Source organism: Primulina eburnea, chromosome 15, assembly GCF_022965805.1.
Source record: "Primulina eburnea isolate SZY01 chromosome 15, ASM2296580v1, whole genome shotgun sequence".
Lineage (NCBI taxonomy): Eukaryota > Viridiplantae > Streptophyta > Magnoliopsida > Lamiales > Gesneriaceae > Primulina > Primulina eburnea.
Genome location: NC_133115.1, coordinates 31,628,442 through 31,646,233, shown reverse-complemented (window position 1 = coordinate 31,646,233; position 17,792 = coordinate 31,628,442). Strand labels below are relative to the sequence as shown.

The window sequence follows — 17,792 nt, the reverse complement described above, 5'->3', positions numbered from 1 at the left end:
TAAAGTATTGTTTGGCTCTATCATGATCTTAGTCTAAATAAAATTATTTCATTAATTCAAAACAGAAGTGAAAAGTCATGTTTAAGTTCGTAAAAGTTCATAGAAGAAAATAAAATAAAAAATGAATTATCAGTGATTTGTGACATGTGTTGAGGAATTCATCGTGTTTCAGCCTAGGGATGGCAATGGATAGGGTATGGGTCGGATTTCATACATCCATCATCATACCCATCGGATTGTCGGATACACATACCTTACCCAAATACCCTATTATCATATACAATTGAATTTTTCAAATTTAAATTGTTTCAATGAAGTTATGAATATTTAAAAAATTATTTAAATGAACAATAAGAAAAATTATTAATGATAAAAGTTTGCAAAATAAACTTTATAGAAAAAATAACAAAATATTAAAAATAGTTTATATTAGTTGAATAAAAGTACTCGATTCAACAAAAATAAAGTATTTTTCAATTTTTAAAGTCAAACATGGAATAAACTAACTAATGAAGAAGATGAGAAATTGAATGAAAATAAAAAAAGTGGTAAAACCTTGAAACGTAAAAGTGACAGTGAAAGGGAAGAGAAAAGAAAAAGTATTGATTTACTTGGATTTGAGAAGATGAATCTTTAATATAAATAAATATAATTACTGTATATATACATATATATATATATATTAATTTAAATAGGTATTCGGGTCGGGTGTGGGTCGGATTATATCAAACCCGCCTCCATACCCGAACTCGAAAATTCTCATACCCGATTACTCAATTATTTAATCGGGTCTAAAAATCCCTCCATACCCTCTTCTATTCGGGTCAGGTATCGGATCCTGCAACGGGTTCGGAGAAAATTGTCATCCCTATTTCAGCCTCTGTATTCCTCTTTGTTTCTTTTCTCTTCTTTCTCCACAGTGTTGTCTTTTGTGTAGTCTTTTGTTCACCACTGTTCTTTTCTGTTTCTTTCCTTTCTTCTCTTCCTTCCTCTTCTCTTCCTTCCTCTGTGTTTATCCTCTGCCTCCTCCTTTTCGTTCCCTCACCTTTGCCTCTTTTTCTTCTCTGTACGCTTCTCCTCCCTTTTCTTCTCACGCCTCTCTCTTCTCCTCTCTTCTGCGCTAGTTTTTTTCTCTTTTTTTGTGCATTCCTTCTTGTTGTTCATGTCTATTTCTTCATGGGCCTAATCCTCTAACTCTTTGAAGCCCAAATTATTGTTACAATAAGATTGTATAGGTTTTATTTATCAAGATCTGTACAGATTTTCCAAAACTTCAATATTATCAAGATAATAAAATATTTATTTCCTTTCTTTTATAATTTGTTTCCTTTGAATTTTTGTTAAATCATCTTATTCTTCAAATTAAGCATTTTTTATATTTTTTTAGATCTATAAATTTTATAAAATTAATTCAGATAATCACATAATTAAGGATAATAATTACAGATAAACACCAATATTATAAAATAAAATCCCTAAAATCTCTATAAGATTTGGGCTTATCAAATAGTTCATATGTGGTGTAATTCTAGTATTTGCAGAACACCTGTTTTAAGTGCTCAACGCTACACTTCTGCTAAAGTTTTCAGACGGTAACCAAACCAGCGGTTAGAACCTTCTTGAATCATTGTCTCTTGGTTGAATTTTTTTCAACCATAACTATTCACCGAAAAATATCTTGTGAATAGATATCTGCATCATTTCATTTAGGACACATTAATTTATGAAGAAACACGACTCTCCATTGCAATTCTACCAAATCTATAAAATATATATTCTGCAACTCTATATGATTGTTACATTACTGTGTCAGAAGAGTTTGTTTCATCTCAAAAGTAATTATAAAACTCATTAGCAAACTTTAAGGAGTGAGGGCAAATAAAATTTTAAAGAAAAATATTTTCAATACGCCTCAAACCCAAGTGTTTTCATGCACCGTTTCGTTTTCTATTCTATATTTCAGATTGTTGTTTTCTCTACGTTCACCCCAAAATAAGAATACCAAAAAGAAGGTCTCCCAACCAAAGTGTCAAAGTTGAGTTTGGTTCCTCTAATTCTTCATGGCTCACATCACAAAATCTCTCTTTACTGTATATCCAAAACGCTTGTATATATGTGCCAGAATCGAACAGCCCAACAAAAAAGTTGATTAAGTCCTCCCCATGGAATACATTATGCATGCGTAATATATAAAAACATCTCCAGTAACGTTGAAAGTTCTTCCCACTGTCACTCTCTGCCTATAAAATACATACAGATTTGTATGTATGTATATTTTTGTGTGTGTTTAATTAGAAGGGCCTACAAGCTGGTAATGTCAGCAATGATGAGTAGGGTGTCTAGATTCAGGAATGTGCATGGTTCACTGCATTAAGACTATATTGTGTCTAATCTAATGGATTATTCCATCCTACACTGCATTAAGACTATATTGTGTCTAATCTAATGGATTATTCCATCCTACCCAGTGCCTGCAGGCAGGGGTACATTCAACGGCTGGAATTTTTTCTGACTTAATTTTTTTTTTTTTTCGTGAAGTGGAATCTCAACCATTGATATGGGGTGTGGGCACTACCCCACACCTAGGATCGAACGAACCCTAATGCTGTCTTGCCTTTATTTTTCCCTTTCACATGCATTATGATGCATCAGCAATCTCAAGAGTTGGATTCAACAAATTAATACAAGTAGGGATAGTTATCTATATTATAATATTAATGAGAAAATTTGATGTGAAATTATTTCAAGATTGTAGTTTTCATTCCTATTGTATATATAGCCTTCTAATCCCAACTAGTCAACTCCCTCCATCTCATATATTTAAGTTGTCTCAAATATATATAGTCCAGTTTTCATATCTGATAGTGTTTCTCTACTCTTTTATCAATCTACCTTTATTTAATTTTATTTTTTTAATTACTAATTTGTTCATTTAATTACTAAAAAAATAATTAAATAATGAATAAATTGGGAAATTTTATTTGAAAAATATACTTTTCAAATAACTTTATTAATTTGTGTGAAAACACACACAAGCCTAAATATATGAGACAGATTGAGTATGAATTATTCCAGTTTTTGGGACCTCAACGATTTAAATTATGTATCATCTATTCAGTTTTTGACTTTCTTTAAAAGCTTCATAATATGCAAATTATTTAACATTTAATTTGATAATAAAGAGTAGTCTACATCTCCACGTGATACTCAGGAGAAAATTATACCATCAATTCGCATAATTAAATCTTCTGATTCAATTGTGCTGTGATTTCATTTCCAATTTATTAATTAAGTCGAATGGTGTCCTTATAAATTTTGAAAAATATTTGAACAAGCTGCAAGTCTCATTTATCTGTGTATAACATCGTAGCATGAAAATCGAAGATCTTAATGAGATTGCTGTAAAGATTCGAGTGCATAAAAGTTCAACTCTTTTTTCCAATTTATTGAGTATGGGTAGCGGCACAAACCAGCAAGTCAGTTCTTTAATTGTAGGTGTTCCCGTGTTATTTGTTGTCGATGTACTATTTTTGATAGATTATAATCAGTACTTACAACAATATTCTATTGTTTCTTTTCTTTTCTTTTCTTTTTTTGTTGCTATAATCTCGTGAGTGAAAGATGAGATTCAACATCTCGTATTTAAATCAAGTTTTACAATAATTGAAACTAAAACGATAATTATGTTATTTTATCTTTCAATTTATTACCACATTCTTCATCATCTCATCTCACGATTAAAAAAGCTTTTTCATCTAGTTCAAAATTAATTTTCAGGGTATGGATTAAATAGTCGCAAAATCATTCCAAGCCACCGAATATGGTCGTTTGTGTAGGAAATGAAGGAAAAATATGATACCTAGGGCCACCAAATAAAGGGCAAGCTGCAGGTAGTTTTTGGATGTCAATATTTTAAATTCTTATACCGCAAAATTTTTTTGTCGTCTATCAAATTTATTGGCGTTGGGTTGCATATGTCGCTTTGAATTTGAAGTCGATTTTTTAATTGAGAAGTCTCGAATGCTCAAATTTGGGGAACAGTAATGAGTATCTCTACTGAAATGAAAATTTTTCAGATTTCTAAAGCATAAGTTATCTTTCAAATATATTGAATCGCCTCAGCTACAACTTCATTAAATTCTGTTACCATATTATAATAGAACAAGAATTGCTATCATTAACCATATTCTTGTTATTTACAATGAAACTAAATACAAAATTGATACTGAAGCAACAGAAACATGGTCACTTGAGTGTCCCAAAATGATGAATCAATATACAGGTGAAGCTAATTAGAAAAAGCAAAAGCCGGCGAATAAAAGCTTATACGAAGTTAGAATTTACACCTCGATCCGTAAGCGACGCATTTCAGATTGGAATGTGGAACTTGATGCCAAAGTTCGACGAGCCAGAGCCCGAATGTCCTCCCGAGAACAGTCACGTGAAATTCGAACAAGCTCCCAAAGGGCTCCTCCACTGATCATGTCTTTTGCATTAACCTCTGGTGGGTAGGAAAGAAAATCAGTATTTCCATCAAAATGAGCGATCATAAAATTGGGTTTCTCATTGGTTAGACTATTACCGTGTTGTGCCAAGTGGCACAGCGCCAGTTCAACGTGGCGTCTTATCAGTGACACTTCATTGTTTGCATTCTGTACAATCCAAGGCAATGCTCCATCCTCTATTAGTAAAGAACGTCCGGTTCTTGTTCCTGACATCAGTGTTTTGTATCTCAAACAATTGCATATAATTGTTCACCATCATAGAACATATTCATAATTTATGTAACACAAAAGCGATGTCACCACAGGTCAGTGGGATCAACAACCATCCTCCTCACCAGTTTTATTTATTTATTTTCTTATTTTTATCGCTTAAGTTGTCCAGCTCTGTAGATTTAGAACAAGGCGGAGAACCAAACCCCTGTTCAAATGGTGCCGGACGAGTTGTTTCTGTTTGTCCTAGAAGGCCTGAACTACGTGTGATGGTGGTGTGACATGTGCTTAATGCTTATTGGAAAAAATTTTCTCGGGCAGAGCCAACATATTTTCTTACGTCCACGCATTTAAAATCTAGATGTCATATTGTGTTTTTTTTTTTTTGAGAGTCCTAATCTAAGGGGTGGGGATCGAACACGGGCAGTTCACAAGGGAATCCCGGATGAGACCACTGAGCCAAATGCTATGCTCGGTCTCAGATGTCATATTGTTATAACCCTGTTTTCTAGAGGCTATGATTTCGTGACAAATATTTATAAAACGTTTTTATGAAAGTGTTTTTACAAAAATTTTATAAAAAGTTTTAAAAGTTGTTTTAACAATAAACATGTACTTACCCTGTGTAGAAGCTCTCGATTCACATTTTGCAAAATTAGCGATACCACGGGCAACTTGAGAGAGTACATCCGGATGCCTACATCTGACCATTGCTAATAGAGCTTTTATCCCACCTTCGGACCTCAGCTTCGTTTGTAGTTTATCTGCAAAGTCATGGATACGCAAACTTCTTACTAATAGAGTTTTTTAAATTAAAAAAATGGAACGAATATTTTCATCGGGACCAAACCCATAACTACTTAACACGAGAGCTCGTCCAAGCAGTGGCGGAGCCAGAAATATGGCTCCGCCCGGACTAAAAATTTAAACTATAATTTTTTAATATATTAAATTGATCTTCCGGGGCTAATATCATATTATTCCAAAATTATATAAAATTTACATGTAACTTTTAAAAAAAAATTGAGCCACCCGGGCTTTAGGAGCCTTTGGCTCCGCCCCTGCGTCCAAGAGAGGTTCTAAATGGCACCTCGCAGAATGTCGGTAATGTTTTTCTGATAATTAAAGGACTTCTCTTGCGCTATCTACAACTGGATACCCTTGTTTTTTAAAGTTAAAACAGTTGCAGGTATCCATATCCATGGGATACAAGGGAGGAGAGCTAAGTGCAAAAGCAAATAATCATATACCATTGCCGCATAAATTAGCTATGGCTCCAGCAACCATTCTCAAGGTCTGTGAATCTTCGGCATCGGTGGCTGTCATCGCTAACAAAGAGATTCCGGCTTGGGCCATTATGAGTTCCTGATTAGCCTCTGAGACAGCAAACAAGCATAATTTAAGGGAATGTCAATTGATTGGAGAAGAATAGAACATGGCACTGATTAATTAATAGGATACCATTAAGGACAATCTACTATTTAAAAAATATATGTTGTTCACAAAATAACAAACTATATATATAAAGACAGCAAACGGAAAGAAGTTACCATTCATAGCCAGGTTAGCAATAGCACCAGCAGCAATTCTACGAACAGTTTCATCCTCGTAGCTTCTAAGGAGCATCAACAATGAAGTGAGACCACCAGCTTCAACTATCTTTTCTTGGTTTGCTTCTGTAAATTACACGGAAGACAAGCTTAAGTGTCTCACACTAACATGTGAAACATCAGGTTCACAGAACACCAACCACATAATTACCCAAGCATGTCAAAATCTAACAGGGACAGGGAAATGCAAAATATATGTGGTTCAACTAATGTGTTGCATCATACAAAGAAATGTGAGGAAAGTGAAGCACCTTCGGCGGCTAAATTGGCCACTACTTTGACAGCATGAATCCGGACACTTGCATCGTCCGACTCAAGCAATGACAATATCTTTTGCAATCCAACTGTCAGATTAAAATTTTGGAATGTAAAGTCTCAAAGAAATTGAAATGAAAATAAATAAAATAAAACAAAAAAAAGTACCTTGTTCATGAAGGTTTGTAATTGATGCCCTTTCTCCATCACTACCATCTCTAGAACGCAGATGATTAAGTGGAGAAAGAGAATTTAAACCAAGAAGAGGGTTTGCAGAGTTTCCTCTGTTGAGAGAGCCTCTAGGCTACAAATATACCACAAATAAATACAAATCAAATCATAGAAACGTCTGTGTTAAACTTGGGAACAACTGAGAAAACTCCACAAATGATTACATTCTAGAGAAACATAATATGTTTAGCCAATTAAATTCATCCGTAGATTGATCTGGTCAAGTGCCTATCATTCATTTAATTAGAGAAAACAACATAGGATACTGGATCATAGCAATGTCAAATTTGAGAAGCCAAAAGAACTCGAGATGCATAGCAAAAAGAGGACAAATGTGATTTTAAAAAATTTATATAACTACCATTCAAATGTAAAGAATATAGACAACAAAAACATACCTGATTAGCCTCGATGGTCATCTGTGCCGATTGACTTCGTAAAAGTCTCACTTCTTCTTCCAGTTTCTTTTTCTTACGGCACTCCACTTCCAGTACTTGCTGAAAACTTGAAGCATCTGTGTTTCCCACCAACTGCAAATATAAATGTGTTATATGTACAATTCAAATATAGATCTGAGTCCAGAATTAAAATTTCAGAAAATATCCATCTCAATAGCTGTAGTTCTCGTATTTTGAGCAAATGGAAATGAAATTGAAGTGTAGTTAATTTTTAAATGTTCCCGAAAAAAATAAACTCTGTTTCCACGGTTTTCACTAAGAGAAAAGTACAGTCTAACTTGTTTCCTTGCATTCGCACTTTTCGCTTCTTTATTAAAATTTGCAATATTATAATCAAGGTTTCAAGATATCAGGGACATTTTCAAAGCGTTTTGGGAAAAACTTAATGTTCTCTCATTACTCAAAACCTACTTTGAATTTGAAGCTTTAATCCATGATCCAATGAATTAAATTATCAGGGACATTTTCAAAGCGTTTTTGGAAAAACTTAATGTTCTCTCATTACTCAAAACCTACTTTGAATTTGAAGCTTTAATCCATGATCCAATGAATTAAATACTTGTACCAGAGTCCCTAAAAGACCATTTTTAGCTCAGACCATTACCTCCACCTTAGAAAATTTCAGTAGTTGATTTTTTAAATTCTGAATTTCCTCTTCAGCTGTCTTAAGGAGCCGATTTTCATTTTGCAGCAAGGATTTTAGCTCAGCAACTTCTTCGTTATTAGCACCTGTGTGATTCTGCAAAAAGCCATTTTCAATTTCCTTAGCAATACGAGGCGAAAAGTCTCAAAGAGTAGTTCGGTTACACATTTTTCTTCTAATAATTCGACAGTTTCAAGTGAAAAAAATGAATTGAAAAGGATCTACAGTGAATTTCAGGTGCACCTACATGTAGAATTGATCCAGGATAAAATACTATTCCATTAACTACTTCCAACTCGAGATAACCCTTTTATTTCTTGTGCCCAGTCCACAACCCCGGACCACGTCTCAAAAGCAATTGATATTGAGCCTCTTATAGTTTTAATCCATCTACCAAAAGGTGGGTTAATACTTTGTCTACATGCTTTGCTCCTGGATGCAAAATTGATCTATTTTTAAAGAATTTTTCATTACATTCAATAAGAGCTGATTAAATTTACTATCTCACCGAAAATCTTAATTAAAAAACACTTTCAACTGCCTAAAAGATCTCAACCCTGGAGCATAATGACATTAACTTCCAACTTGAATCTCTTTTTTTCATTTCATTGTGTTCCCATTTCACATAAAAAGATGCTGAAGGTAGACATTTTTCATTGCACAAACAAAGGCACAAATGCAAAGGCGATTGTCTTCTCCCTGTGACTTCCCCTTTCATTTTACCCATCTTTTGAGTAAGAAAACTCCTCGATACAAATTTATCTAGCTGTTTATAATTGAATGGAACGAGAAAGCTGCTACCTCTCCATTGATGCTTTGCTTTTGTTGATTGACAGCCCACTTTTCCTCAAGCATCTTAATTGACTCCATATAATGCATCTGGCATTTCATTTTCTCCTCCTAATATGCCAGCAAAAAAGGATCAATCAGAAACTCGGAAATAATAGTGAATATAATTTTTTTTGGATAGGAAACAATAAAGTGAATACGATTTGAATCAAACATTTACAAGCATGTAACATTTTTATTCAAATTTCAAACCTCATCTTATCCCCCACATTTTAATCGACTTTGTGCAGAGATTTTCTAGCACCTCATTTGTCTCCAAATATTGTTGCCACGTAGTGTTGGCCAGACAACAGTATCATGAGATATTAGACCAACGGTGGAACAACTTAGTAATTGCCACATTGTGAAGCGAAAGAAAAAATCTCTTATTTAACCATGTACAAAGGTTTATAGTACCAAATTATACCTAATGTATCTTCGATTTTCTAAGATTGTGCTATAAACTTATAAGGTTATAACAGTGATATGACAACAACAGTTTCAAATTTTTTTAATATATTTCTAGAATCTCTTACTGAAAAGTTGACCCATGGTTTTGCAATTAAGAAGACAATATACTCCATTACAGATGCTGAGTGGAATTTGCACGCACAAATACCTCTAGAACTTCCACATAATTCCTTTCCGCCTCCGCAACACGTTTCTGTGCTTCTAACCTGATTCTCTCGGTTTCATTTTCATAAACTTTTTGTTGTCTTTCATTTTCAGCAATGAGTTTATCAATTTCCATCTCTAGTCTTTTGGACAAACTCTTGTAGTCGAATTCCTCCTTGATTTTCAGCATATTTTCCACCTTCATTGCCTGCAAATAAAATCAAATACAAACAATATGGACCCAAACTTATACAGCAAAGAAACAATTTCCGTCCTAAATAACAAATTAGAAGCGAGAACTTGACTCTTTACTCAGTTCTTAGGGCCTCAAATATAAAATTCTGATAATTACTACAACTCACCCTTTGTCCAAATAATATGGTGCTTGAAGTTTCTCCTCGATGACGTGGAGATGGGCCGACTGTGACAATTAATGAAGTTCTTGATGTGCCTGCAGCATAACAGGAATGCCATTAAGTTGCACATGGCTTCGACATCATAAACCAACAAAATGTGATCTTTGTATTCTATAATAAACCAACAAAAACCCTTAATTGTAACATAAAAGGATCAAGCATCAATTCTTGAAAACTGTGCTGACTAAAAGAAACCTGGGTAAAAGTTTTAGAATTAACAAACTAATTAAATTATAGATTAGACAGGATTTTGTTGAAATAAAGCATCAGACAGAAGCTAGAAAATTAACACAGAAAGAAAATCTCACCTCCAAATGAATCTTTAAGCAGCCTCGTAAGTTTTGAATCCCGAACTGGGACATGAGAACTATTTTCTGCCAGGGCATTTATACATTTCCCTAAAGCACTAAGTGAAAGATTTATAGATTTCGCTTCTTCCAACATGTGTCCCTCGCTTCCTTCAGAAAAATTTAAAATTCTCTGAGATAATACAAATTGTAAGCCACTTAAAGCAAACAAGATTAATTAATCTAAACTGTCAAAGTAAGAATGCTCCAGTAAAACTCTAATCGAGGGTGTGGTGAGCCTCTAAACAGCCCACTTTGAATCATATATCAAATAAGTTTATCAGTGTCTGATCGTAAATAAAAAAGCATCTTTGGAGTCTGTTTGTTTTAGTAATGGCTACAATCTAGACATAGATCAACCGAGTAGGTTAGAAACTAAAAAGGTATTTTCCTACTAACTGAACACAGCATCTCGATGAACTTGAGCGAATAAGAAGAATTGATTAACTAATTCAACAACATAATTTATTCTCCTTAGAATTAAAACAAAATTAAAGATTCATCCCGCAGCTAATTTCTCACTTTTGAGCGCTAAAGAATCCAGGTTTTATATACTGAAAGATAAATGCATGGGATACAGCTCTCATAAATAAGCATCCGTAATTGAATTTCAAATACGTCCAAGTCCTTTTCTGTTTCCAGTTCACCCACCAACAATCTCTGCTCCTCTCATTAATGAAAAATGGAAACAATCAAAGAAAAACTGGCAACTAAAGTCTTAACAGAAAATAGTAAATGTGAACATAAACGCACAGCTAAATGGTTCGGGACAAATTACAGAGAATTGATATAAAGCATCTCAGAGCACAAATTATTTTTGTTCAAATAAAACTAAGGAGTCTCTAAGGAGCAACCAGAGTTGAGGGATTGAAATCAAGGATCATTATCGATCACAAAAGCTCACTTTTATTTTACTTTTATTTTTATTTATGGCAAGACATTTAAAAGAAACTACGGAGTTATTTATTTACTTTTATTCCTGCACAATAAAAAGGCAATTGAATAAAAACAACTTATACAGTTTGCACAAAGCCATCACTTTATAAAATGAAAATTTCTTCTTCAATAAGTAGGTCCGGAGTTTCAAAAGGACCTGATTTGTGAATACGTTCAGAACCAGCAAGATCCACGACAATTAGTTTGCTTCTTCGTAGCATTGGTGGCCTCAAATTACCAATCAAATTGGAGCGATTTTCCGGAGAAAAATCATTGTCCCCGTCCGATATAGATCTCTTCACATGGACCTGTCCCAAGCAACATTAGTTGTAGAACCAGATACTAACAAACAGTTTCATAAGAATAGCATAAAAAGGAATTTTTGTGTGCGTGTCAGGACACAGAAACTAGTTAAAGAAAATAGAAAACAACAAGCACTTTATATTATCTCCATTTTTACCATGAGAAGGGCATGACTACGGGAAGATTCAGTGTTCAATTTAGTATTGGCAGCAAACCTATGGTCTTCACCCAACCGTAATAGTTCCATAAAATTTAGCTGGTTGCTGATCACCATGACAGTTGCTCCAGGCAAAGAAACATCCCCAGTTTTTTGGTCCTCAACAATAGAAATATTATCATTTGCTGGATTTAGTAGATCCTGAATGGTCTCCATATAAATCTACAATAACAGAAATTATTAGATATCATTCATTAAAATTCCAGATATTTCTAGTAAAATACTACAAAAATGAAATTTCGTTCGCAATATTATCACTTAATCCTGCATGGCTTGCAACCTGCAAGTATGAGACTGAGATAGAATCAGTCTCCGGAGAGATATTTGCCAATAAATCCTCCATAGATCGAACCATTATACCCCGAGCTGAGGTATCTTCGTCACCCAGTCGTCCAAGTGTATAAGTTTTACCCGTGCCAGTCTGACCATAAGCCATCACAGTCCCATTGTAACCATCCAAAACGCTCTGGAAAACAGGGGAATAAATAAGCAAAACAGATAATCAAGTGTGAGCTTCATAATATTATACCACTTGTTACTCTGCATGTGGCTCCACTTGCCCATAAATTTATTTTGAGGTAAAACATAAGGGATAAACTTAAATTTGTGTCTTTCCATTTGAACTTTGAAAGAATAAATATCATTTATTTAACTGAAAGAATAAAGATTGTTATGATTAATTAAATCATAAAATCTAACGTATAAATTTAATCATATTCATGTATAAGTTTTTGATTTAATCATAACAGCTAAAGTTTCTGATTTAATCACTAAACACATTAATTCAACATAATTTTGCAGCCACAAAATCTAGCGATAAAAAAGAGACTTTCTGCAAGGAAATCGGCATATATTACACATTTTCAGAGAATAAGTGTCCAAATTTAGAAAGTAAAATGACTTTATACCACTCACCTCGACAACAGGTTTAGCAACAACTTCGTAGACTCGTTTCTGTGATGCAAATTCAGTGAAAACCTCATCAAATTCAAAGGTATCTGAATCCCAATTGTTTTTCCTAAGTTTCAATCTTTTAAGCTGTGGCGAAAAGCAAACAAATAGCATCACACGGAAAGATTTACAAATGAGGTTATATTATCCCTCAAGGTAAAAGATCTAAACGAATAAATTTAAATTAATTTGAGAACCTCAGGTTGCAACTCTATGCAATCAGCAAAATCTGCATCAGCTTCCAATTCCTCAGCATTTTTAGGCCTCAATCTTACGGCTACCCGCACTCTTCCTGTAATTTCCAATAAATTGCATCAAATAGACTCTTTCCTCTAATAGGGGTAAGAAAGATTTGAATTTGAATGACTTGATGCAGCCAGTTCTACTGTTAATAGAGCTTAACCAATATGATTCATTTGACATCAATGAAAGACTTAACCAACTGAGCTGAACCCTGAGTGCTTTTTCCAAGGAAAGCCTCACAAAATATGTAACCAAACAAGAAATATGGTCATATTTATTGTTCTTGCTCCAGACCAACCTCGTCGATCAGTTTTCGTTATACATATCAGCAACTGACATGTACCACAGTCAAACAACGAAACGTGGCATGGAATCTTTTAGATTTCTCGAAGAAAACGCAAATTGATCACTGCAGTTCAAGCCATATTTGAGCTGTAGTTAATTTCCACCATACAGAACAATTCAAATTATGAATCTCGGGATACCGTTTACGCTAAAATGTTTTATTATTGATCACATATTAGTCATTCTCACGCCATAAATAAATCAAACATCCATTATGCATTCCAAAAATGTAATTCAGCTTCTCCTGAATCCACTTCAAAAACAAACCGACGGATCTCAAACCCGTACATAAGCGAGTACGCATATAGGCATATGCATGTCTACTCGTACAAAACATTATTCATCCGCTAGCAAGCACTCCATCAACCCGAGAATCCTATTTTAACACCAGCATTTAACAGTAAAATTCACAACTTTCATAGCACAAGACACACTTCAACACGAGCTCTAAGTTCGCTGACTAATTCACAGAACTTTAAAAAAAATGAAGTCAAACTACATTTTGACCTACATTGCTCGTACAACAAATCAAACACCGGAATCATTACACCTTCTACCAAAACCATCAGATCGAGCAATCTCCAGACATGCTTAAAATGAACTAACTCCACGCAACTCACCGGAAGGGGCGCCGCCACCTAGAGTCGCAGGGCTGCTGCGGCGTACATTCGACGGCGGAAGCTTCGATTTGAAAGAAGACGAGTTACGAAGATTTGGCGCTTTGTGTGCACCATTTCTGTGACCTCCGCCTGTAGCCATGTGCGAGTATCGTTTGCTTCTTCTCTCTGTTAAAATTGATAGAATAAAAAAGAAATATATTGAAGATAAAGGCAGGAAGGGTGACGATGGGCATTTAGTAAGAAGACAGGGAGCTTTTGGTACTTTGACTTCACTGCTTTTTTAATTAAAATTCAAAACGGAAGAAACAGGGAAAATTGCTACGGAGAGTGGGGTCGGAAAGTCGTCGTTACATCATGAGACAGTGACGATGCAGGACAAGGGATTGTTTGGTTACTAGAATATCACGCTGACCTACAGCGGCTACAGGCTGTCTTACTCATAGTAATCCCCAAAAGTTTTTAGGGGAAAAAATAATAATATCTCAAACAGACCCTTGAGCCGAAAGGACCAAAAGGCCATTCTGTCAGGGGTAGTGAATGCTTAAATTGACGAAAACGGGCTTCCACTATCACCACGATGGAACTTTGAACTGCCTTAAAAGAAGTGCGAGAGAATCTAGGCATGTCTTTCTGGTGGGCCTGGCCCAGAGAATATGTCTGTTTTGGGCCTTACATTTTAATTTTAGAATTATTCTATATTCATATGTCCCAATTAATTAAATTCCACAAATTTATTGATTTGATTTTACATTTCGACAGCTAATAAATGATCATGTAAGCTTATGAATAGGGATGTCAATTGGGCGGGTATAGGGTGGATATGGCTAAACCCAAGACCCACTCCATGAAGAAAATTTCGACCCATTACCCACCCCACCCCAGTTAAATATTTTTTGGACCCGTCCCACCCCGAATACGAAATGGGGCGGGTTAGACCCATGAGACCCGTGAGACCCGAATTTTTTAAAATGAAAACATTAATCTTCTTTGAGAGATACCTTGAGGCTTGAACCACTAATATTAGCGTATAGTTATGATGGAGCAGGGACAGTAGGGTTTTATTTATAATTGGTCTGCCTATTTGGATAATAAACTAAAGCACAACCCAAAAAAGAATCAGACATGTCTAATGTTGACCTTGAGGTGGGCTACTAAAAAATGAAAACTAATAAAACTAAATATTAGAATATTTATATCTACATATATGGGGCGGGTATTATAGGACCCATGACCCGCCCCATACCCATACGGGTCTGAAAAAATGGACCCGAGACCCATCCCATGACCCATTTATTATGCCCAAACCCGTCCAGATGAGGCGGGTCCATTGCGGGTCTGGGTGACATCCCTACTTATGAAAAGCTTGTTTACGCTAATGCGATTATTTGAAAATGATTATTTAATTGTTTCATTCAAAATATTGGGATCTTATTAAAATAATTCGGAATTCTCTTTTTTTAAGCGATTAAATCCAATTTTCAGTTCAATCCGAACCACTTAAACTCGTTGCGGGTTGAACTGGATTCATACCCATACTGAATTGATCTGGTCCTATAAAAAATTCTCCTCCTAATTTATAAAACTTACATTTTATAATAAAATATAAATTTGGAGGTAATAAATTTAATTTATGGTAATTGAATTGCAGTTGGTCATTGTCTCTATTAGGAGGCAGATATTTAAAGTATTTAAAAATCATAAATGGATTATAAATTGCCAAATCTAATTATGGTCATGTTATTCGCGCTTTAATTATAATTTATAACCAATCAATCAAGGTATAAAAAAGAAAAATTAATTAAATTTAAGCAAACTTGGGAAATGACGATTTTAGGACAACAAAACCCACGCAAAAACCGAAAATGCAACTGTCAGCACCATTTTCATCGACACCGGAGCTTCCAGAACGCTGGCGGCATTGTCGGGGGTGCTGTTCTGAGAGTCGGCGTTAGGACCTTCCGATGGAGCTTCGCTGGGTGAATTAGTCGGCGGAGCTGGAGGAGATAATACTGGGGTGGGAGCCGCGGCGGATTCTGGAGCTGGAGCGTCAGCCGCAGGAGAAGGCGACGGAGAAGTTTCGGGTGCAGGAGCCGTCGCCGGAGAAGAGGGCTTACCGAAGGGCTCCACGGGAAGAAGAATACTGTCTATGGTGAAAATGCAGAGCGGAGTTGAGTCGAGCACGGTGGAAGCGATTCTCGAAGTGTCCACGCCGGTGTCTACAGGGGCGGATTTAGTGTAGGGCGAACGGAGACCACGGCCCCCCCAAAAAATTTAAAATTTTTTTTAATGTATATTAATTTTTTTTAAACTAAATATATAAACAGATTATATATATATGGCCTCCCAAAATAAATGATACGTCCATGTATCTCAGTGGCTAAAGCCAATTACAATGTTTGATCCGTCCGATTTCGAATCCTGTACTTCTTTTTTTTTGGATTAGCGACGGTTAAGACAGAAGCTGTCGCCAAATCTGCGACGGTTTATTTTTTGCGACGGTTGCTTATAACTGTCGCCATATAACGACGGTTTTTGAAAAACCGTCGCAAAATAAATTAAGTGGCCCCCCCAATTTCTAAATCCTAGATCCGCCCTCTGGGTGTCTAGACTTACTGAGTCGCCCTCTGTCGTGACTCCAAGAGCATATTTCCCGGCGCCGTTAGTTGCGAGAGTAGTTATCTTATCCTTGGTTTCTTTCAAAGTTCCGATGGGAGAGTAAGTCGCAAGGGCGTGATACTGCAAGATCGAGACCAACTCAGCATTGGTGAGTGTACTAAGATCTGGCGCATCCTCCGCCTTGAACGCCTCATCGCTCGGCGCGAAAATGGTCAGACCGTTGTCCACGGCTGACTCGTAGACTTTCAAAACCCCAGTAGAAAGAATCAACGAAGCAAAGCTTTTGCACCCGGCTTTCACGAGTAAAGCCGTGATGTTAACGTCGGCCGCGGGTGGAGCAGCCGTCAGAATCTCGGCCGGAGCAATCGCCTGGCTGACCTCTATCACCGACACGTTGTACGGTACTTGTTTGACTGACTTAGTGAAAGTAGAGTCCAGAGGGGACCCAGGAATGCCGGATCCGAACCCGACTTTTCCACCTCTCAAAACAGTGATGTTGACAAATCCAAGTTTCCCATCGGCGTTTCCGGTAGTTTGATACAGTGTTGTTGAGAGTATCGAACCTTCCGAGATTTTGTGGAGCTTTGGCCCGTCAAAGTAGTCGAGTAAGACGTGCAGGGACAGGATTCTCTTAATGACACTGAGTGGGTATTTTCCGGTGTAGGAAGAGAGTCCGCCGTTAGGCAGGACACAGACGGTGACGGGTTCGCGGCTGTTGATTTCGTCGGCCACTTTTGTTTGGCTTAACAGATCGTTGAATTCGCTGTATTCAGGGTAAGCCTCGAGGATTTCGGTAATGTTGGTGGCAGCGGTGAGAACTGCGATAGCGACGAGGGACAGGACGAGGAGGAAATGGCGGAATGCGGCCATATTTGGAACTACGAGGCAGCGGCGTTGGAGTGAAGTGATTTGTGTCTCGAGTAAAGTCGGTGGAAGGCGAAAGAATTTATGTAACAGTCAATTTGCCCAAATCATGGGTTTCCCAGACCAATTGCCGTCGCACCCACCCTGCCACTCATCTCTCATATTTTCTTACATTCGGTCTCAATTCTAAAACATATAAAGCTAACCATTTATATTTAGTGTTATTTTTTATTTACTAATTAATCTCCATTTATTAAATATACGAGTTATTTTCTAACAATTTTTTATATCGTATTAAAATACTTACTAAAAAAGAGAACATTATATAAAAAATTTGTAAAGCTTCTTTGCCCAATTCTTTTTTATTACATGGAAAACTCACTACCGGTATTTTTCTGTGCACACTAGGTAAATTTTCATATTAACACAATAACATTTAATCATGCTTGTCATTGATGAATTGTCCATCTTACTTCATCAATTCGAACACTTTAGGTTAGGTCATCTCCAACTCAAAACTCTATTTTAAAGCAACTCTAATCTAAAATAGTGCAGTTTCTGCACCAAATATAATATTAA

General features: G+C 35.9%; 2 protein-coding genes across 2 annotated transcripts; both read right to left on the bottom strand.

The window, feature by feature from the left end:
* Positions 1–4,172: 4,172 nt before the first annotated feature.
* LOC140814107 (kinesin-like protein KIN-UB) lies at positions 4,173–13,920 on the bottom strand. Its single transcript, XM_073172981.1, has 19 exons — positions 13,734–13,920; positions 12,723–12,817; positions 12,490–12,612; positions 11,855–12,040; positions 11,515–11,736; positions 11,212–11,362; positions 10,080–10,229; positions 9,718–9,806; positions 9,360–9,563; positions 8,714–8,812; positions 7,874–8,008; positions 7,210–7,341; positions 6,749–6,884; positions 6,577–6,669; positions 6,266–6,391; positions 5,966–6,091; positions 5,336–5,479; positions 4,583–4,711; positions 4,173–4,501 (listed from the first exon to the last, which is right to left on the bottom strand). Exons 1-19 carry the CDS (start codon positions 13,870–13,872, stop codon positions 4,341–4,343), a joined length of 2,640 nt encoding a protein of 879 aa, XP_073029082.1. The 5' UTR covers positions 13,873–13,920; the 3' UTR covers positions 4,173–4,340.
* A 1,549-nt stretch (positions 13,921–15,469) lies between these two features.
* Positions 15,470–17,470, bottom strand: LOC140814186 (fasciclin-like arabinogalactan protein 10). The gene is made up of 2 exons (XM_073173086.1): positions 16,340–17,470; positions 15,470–15,952 (listed from the first exon to the last, which is right to left on the bottom strand). Exons 1-2 carry the CDS (start codon positions 17,217–17,219, stop codon positions 15,564–15,566), a joined length of 1,269 nt encoding a protein of 422 aa, XP_073029187.1. The 5' UTR covers positions 17,220–17,470; the 3' UTR covers positions 15,470–15,563.
* Positions 17,471–17,792: the final 322 nt, after the last annotated feature.

Excerpts from the sequence above, each read along its gene's own strand:
- LOC140814107 (XM_073172981.1), bottom strand. The coding sequence starts at position 13,872 with ATGGCTACAGGCGGAGGTCACAGAAATGGTGCACACAAAGCGCCAAAT. Across the intron at positions 9,564-9,717 it reads CCATATTATTTGGACAAAGG|GCAATGAAGGTGGAAAATAT; the intron begins GTGAGTTGTAGT and ends TTTTATTTGCAG. Across the intron at positions 4,502-4,582 it reads GTGCCACTTGGCACAACACG|AGGTTAATGCAAAAGACATG; the intron begins GTAATAGTCTAA and ends CCTACCCACCAG.
- LOC140814186 (XM_073173086.1), bottom strand. The coding sequence starts at position 17,219 with ATGGCCGCATTCCGCCATTTCCTCCTCGTCCTGTCCCTCGTCGCTATC. Across the intron at positions 15,953-16,339 it reads AGAGGGCGACTCAGTAAGTC|TAGACACCGGCGTGGACACT; the intron begins TAGACACCCAGA and ends AATCCGCCCCTG.